The sequence below is a fragment of the Vigna angularis genome, chromosome 11, assembly GCF_016808095.1.
Source record: "Vigna angularis cultivar LongXiaoDou No.4 chromosome 11, ASM1680809v1, whole genome shotgun sequence".
Lineage (NCBI taxonomy): Eukaryota > Viridiplantae > Streptophyta > Magnoliopsida > Fabales > Fabaceae > Vigna > Vigna angularis.
In genome coordinates, this window is record NC_068980.1 from 18,544,566 (window position 1) to 18,549,901 (window position 5,336).

Here is a 5,336-nt window from a genome sequence, read left to right on the forward strand (position 1 = left end):
TGAAAATTGTTAATTTTTTAAAGTAAAATATTTAACACCATTTTTATATAGCAATTATTTAGTTTTTGTTTAATTTTTTTAACAGATCACATATATTTTTCAGAAAGTCTTAATATGATTCTTGTAGTATTGTTTCTGAAGATGAACTTCATGTTGGTTTTAAAGAGAAGTATTCCACATAAAAAAAAATAAAATTTAAATTTAAATAAAATACATCCATATATTATTATTACTCATATTTTTTTAAGATAAAATTACAAACTTTTTTCTGTGTGAGATAACCACTCTCAAATTAATCATTAACTTACTTTTATAATAACTTTTTAATTTCTTCTTTAATTATATTATTCGATAATACCAACACTTTTCTGTCACCATTACTTTTTTCTGATAGAAAACAAAAAAAGAACACATTATATATATTTTTTAAATATAAAAATTACATTTAGTCAAAAATAAATTAAAAGAAACATTGAATAATTATTATAAACATAGAAACCACCATTAAGCTAAAATAAAATATACATCAATCACTTAAAAAGCTTTATTTATTTAAAAAAGAAAAAGAAGCTATGCAGTTTATTTAAAAAGTGTAAATGTTATCTTAGTGACTATTGACGTTAAAATCATGATTATGGATGTGTTGAATTTATTTCCAAAACATGCACTAGATCAATCTACTTTTTCTTTTCTTGTTTTGGTTCATACTTGATGAAGAAATTTTCTTGACCAAACATGCATATAAATTACATATTTTGATAAACTGTATTCAATACTCATTTGTAGTTGAATGGTCAAAACTGCACCGCAGACTTCACGTATAAGAAATGTCCATGCTGTTCAGCCTCATAGATTGCCTTCTTCTGACTTCCCAACAGCATAATAATTCTTCATGTCTCTGCCTTTAAGCAACTCTCATGCACAGCTACTCTCACACTGTAAGGGACAAAAAGTTCCTCCCATTTATCATTACTTTTCTTTTAACATTCTTATGGATAATTCTCAATGTACACTCAAAAATTTTAAACCTTTCGTTAGGAAGCTCTAACCCAATTAATACATAAGAAATCCACATCATTTACAATCCAAAAGATTAAGACAATGAAGGAACAAAAAGTTCTCTGTTTACAAAATGGAAATCATCAGATGGTTGATAAGTGCATGTAAATTTGTTGCGAATATTCTGATATCTCTGCTATATTCCTATGTCGTGAAATGTGTTGTGGAAACTAGAGATTCAAAATTTTAGTTTTGGCTAATGATAAATTGCACTAGACGGATGTCATTTTGATGTTACCAAAGTGATTGATCAGCAACATAATGGAATTGATGGAAAGTAATCTTAATGTTACAAAATTGATTTGATGAGCAACAGAATGAAAGCATTCAACGAGGATGAGGTCTGTAGTCATGCTCAATGATGGGTGTGGTTCGAGTGCCATGTGCAGTAGGAGCTCTGACATGTCCAACCATTGAAACCTGAAGGGCTTCTTCTTCATAGGCCCTTCTCTCCATCTCCACCATTCTTGATCTCTTCTTCACCCTAACAAGCATTGCCACAAGAAGCAAGCCTAAGAGAAAAGCACCCAAAGCAGCACCTATGGTGCTTCCAACAGCCACTTTCCACCTACTTATGGGCTTGTTCCTGAACTGATCTGGAGGGGACTCCACAACCAAACCAAAATGGCCATGCCTCTTTGCAACACAAACAAGTGGTGTTGAAGGGTTTCCTTTTGCAAGTGTCATTCTTCCATCACCTTCAAAGCTGGCACACAAGGGCTTGATCCCATCTTCCTTGTTCAACTTTGTGGCATTGGTGAAGTCAATTGTCATTGGTCTTTCTCCAGCCACAATCCCAAGTTGGAAAGGGTTGCTTGAGTTTGCATCATCATCATCGGCATTGTAAGCTAGGAGCCCCACAATTGGAGACACAAGCTGGTACCCAGATAGATCATAGTTAGCATAATAGATAGAAGACCAATTGTGACCCATGTTTTGTCTGATCAACATGACCCTCTCAATACATGGATGCACAGTCACACCAGTACCCAGATGAAATTCCTTCAAGTGTGCACCATACCTTCTCAAACTGCCACATCTAAACCTCACAGCATCAACTCCAATGCCTGAAAGATTTGCAGGTAGGTCCACTGACTGTGGTATTGCTGTTCTCAAGTTCTTGTCCAATGCCATGAACGTGTGATCCCTTATGATGAGGTCAAGAACATGAGCTGATTTCACACTCTGACCATCACATGTAAATGACACCCAGGAAAATGTCATCAAAAACAGACCAAAAGCAGAGTCCATGACAGAAAAAGAGCCAATAATGTACAACCAATGGCTTCCAATTCTGCCCAAGGTAACGCTCCTAGTTTTGTTTCAATCCTTGCTGATGCTTGAAACTGTAGTCAGTTTTGTCAGTCTTTGATATTGCATGAAATTGCAGACAAATGTGGTCGCTGCTATCACAATTGTGACCAGATCCTAAAACCTTGTCATCTGGCCAAACACACTAGCAATGTGTCTAGGTCAACCCCTTATGGGTAGCTACAACATCAAAAGTAAAAAGCATTGATATTTGTTTTTCTCCTAAGGAAAGACCATGGCTAAATCATGTTTTTTTTTTCTTGGTGTATGGAATGAGTCCCAAAGAATGAAGATAGTAGAGTGGTAATAGATGAGAAGGATAATAAGGGCAGTAGTAGTACACACCAGATCAATGAAATGGAAAAGGGTAAAGCAGCAAAGTACTTGTTCTGGTTCTTGGAGATGTTCCCTCAACAGAACTCACACTTGCTGTTCCTGTCAAAAGGATTGCCTCTTGTAGTGATGTAGTGAAACAGTCCAATTTGGTGACCATAAGAAGGGAAAAACAAAATAAGAAGAAAAATGTAGATATTTATTGAAACAAAGCTAGAGGAGAATGAGAGAAAAGTGTTGTTGGGGGCATCCATGTATGTAGTAGCTGTGAATGTGGAATTGGCAAAATAAAGAAAAGGGTAAGAAGAAATGATTCTTGGGCGTGGAATGATGATGACACTTCATGGTGAAATAAGAAAAAATGGCAAAAGAATTGAAAGGGGTTGGGGAGAGAGGTTTAAGCGTGCTGAAAAATGAAACTAAAGCATCCTTGTTGTGCATGGGGTCCAATAACACTGATTGTGTTGGCTGTAACATGCCATGTTCCCCACTTGTTGCACTCAAAGGCTCTAATGTTAGGCTTACCACACACATGAACATGACCTTTCCAAAGTGAAAAAATTCAAACCCCTTTTGCATTTTCTTGTTTAAACTTGGAAACTCAGATGGAAAAACCATATGGGTCAATGTTTAAAGTTTGCTGATCATGTTCTGCACAAAATATTATATATGATTGGATGGTTAATTTAATCAAACCATGATTTGGAGGAGCAATTCAGCCATCACAGATTCGTTAAAAATATATTACTTTAGTGATCCCATCATTACAGACTCAGAACACTTGATTGGTATCAACAAGATCACATTTTTAAAAACGAAAAATGAGGTTTTTAAATCACTAATGAATATTTTCTTTTCGATAGAATTTTGGTTTAATATATTAATTTATCGTATGATTTAAGGTGGTGTCGATTTTGTTCCATGTGTCAACAAGTAATAAATCCTTTCTTTCTTGAAACAAAGTAATTCTCAATTCACATGGAAAGCATATTGGCGAGAACAATCTAGATATATTTAATCCTAACTGTAGACATTTTAGACTTTTTTTCTTAATTTGTTTGTATGGAACGATGAAAAAGAAACAGAAGTAATTTTAAGTGCTTTCAGTCAGGGACTGTGACTCTTTTATATGATTACTTTGTTTCAATATTTTGATTTGATTTCTCCACAAATTAAAATACTGTTTATATTTACACATAAATTTAATCATTTAATAAATTGATTAATAAAATATAATAGTTTAATGATTTGTTATATATATATATATATATATATATATATATATATATATATATATTAACAATTTTATAAATGTGTTACCGTTTAAAATTTTCATTATATGCCTTTAATATATTCGCATGTAGAACTAAAGTAGTTTTTGTTGCATCAATCACAACCAAATTTGACAATGATAATTAATGTTGACAAAACCAAATAACATGGATTCATCATGAAATATGTAGCATTAAAATTATATGAAAGTAACTCATACAAGTCTATTTTCAATTATTGGTCCTAACTTTATCTCAATGAAACTAATATAATAACCTTAATATAATCAAACATAGAACATAAACACACAAAAGTGACTAACTCCAACTAAACCAAAGATTCCTCAAAATGTAAAACACATATATAAGCAATGAGCTCATAATAAATCTTGGGTGTAAGAGCCTTAGTAAGAGGATATGTTATCATAGAGTTTGTCCCTTAGAATTCTATAGAAATTTGTGCATGTACCCTTTCTTTAATAACCAAGAACTTGAAGTCAATGTGGTTTGACTTGCTCGAGATCCTATTGTTGTTAGAATACAATACAATTGATTTTTTGTAATAACATAACTTAAGTGGTATTTCAATTCCTTCCAAAATGTGCAGCCTTGTGACAAAAACTCAACCATATTCCTTGATTTGATGTCTCATAACATGCTACAAAAATGTAAGGGTTTGCTTGGCATTGAGCCAAAAAAAATCACCACCAGTTAACATGAAAATGTAACATGAAGTGGATCTTAAACTATTTTGATATCCTGCAAAATTAAGTCATATTATCCAATGATCTCTAACTAGTCTAACCTTTTATATGTGAGCTTATAATCCTTTGTACTCTTGGAATGTCTCATAACTCTTTTGACTGCTTCCTGATGATTCATTCATATTGCTTAAAAATTTTCCTAATACCCCAATTATGTATGCTATATTCAAATGCGTACATATTTGGACTTACATCAAACTCCTTACATCTAAAGCATAGGGAATCTTCAACATTTTTTGAGTTTTCTAATTTCCTTTTGGGCATTGATTGAGATTGAACGTGTCTCCCTTAGCAATTGGAGAATCCTCTGATTTATAATCCTTCATACCGAATCCTTTATGTAAGTCATCAACATACAAGACCAAGAAAAAAATACTTCCCACTAAATTTGTGATACACACAATCATCAACAACATTCATTTCAAAACCAAATGAGAGAATCACTTGATGAAATTTGTGGCACCATTGACGAGAAGTTTGTTTCAGCCTATAAATGTATTTTGTCAATTTCCAAACCGCATTTTTTAGCTTTCTTGATACAGAGTTTTATGGTTGCACCATATAAATCGTCTTGTCAATGTTGCCATTGAGAAATGTC

At 33.0% G+C, this 5,336-nt stretch overlaps 1 protein-coding gene across 1 annotated transcript; it reads right to left on the bottom strand.

Moving 5' to 3' along the window:
• Positions 1 to 1,061: 1,061 nt before the first annotated feature.
• On the bottom strand, positions 1,062 to 3,042 carry LOC108333596 (uncharacterized). Its single transcript, XM_017569066.2, has one exon. It carries the CDS (start codon positions 2,308 to 2,310, stop codon positions 1,387 to 1,389), a length of 924 nt encoding a protein of 307 aa, XP_017424555.1. The 5' UTR covers positions 2,311 to 3,042; the 3' UTR covers positions 1,062 to 1,386.
• Between the last annotated feature and the right edge of the window lie 2,294 nt (positions 3,043 to 5,336).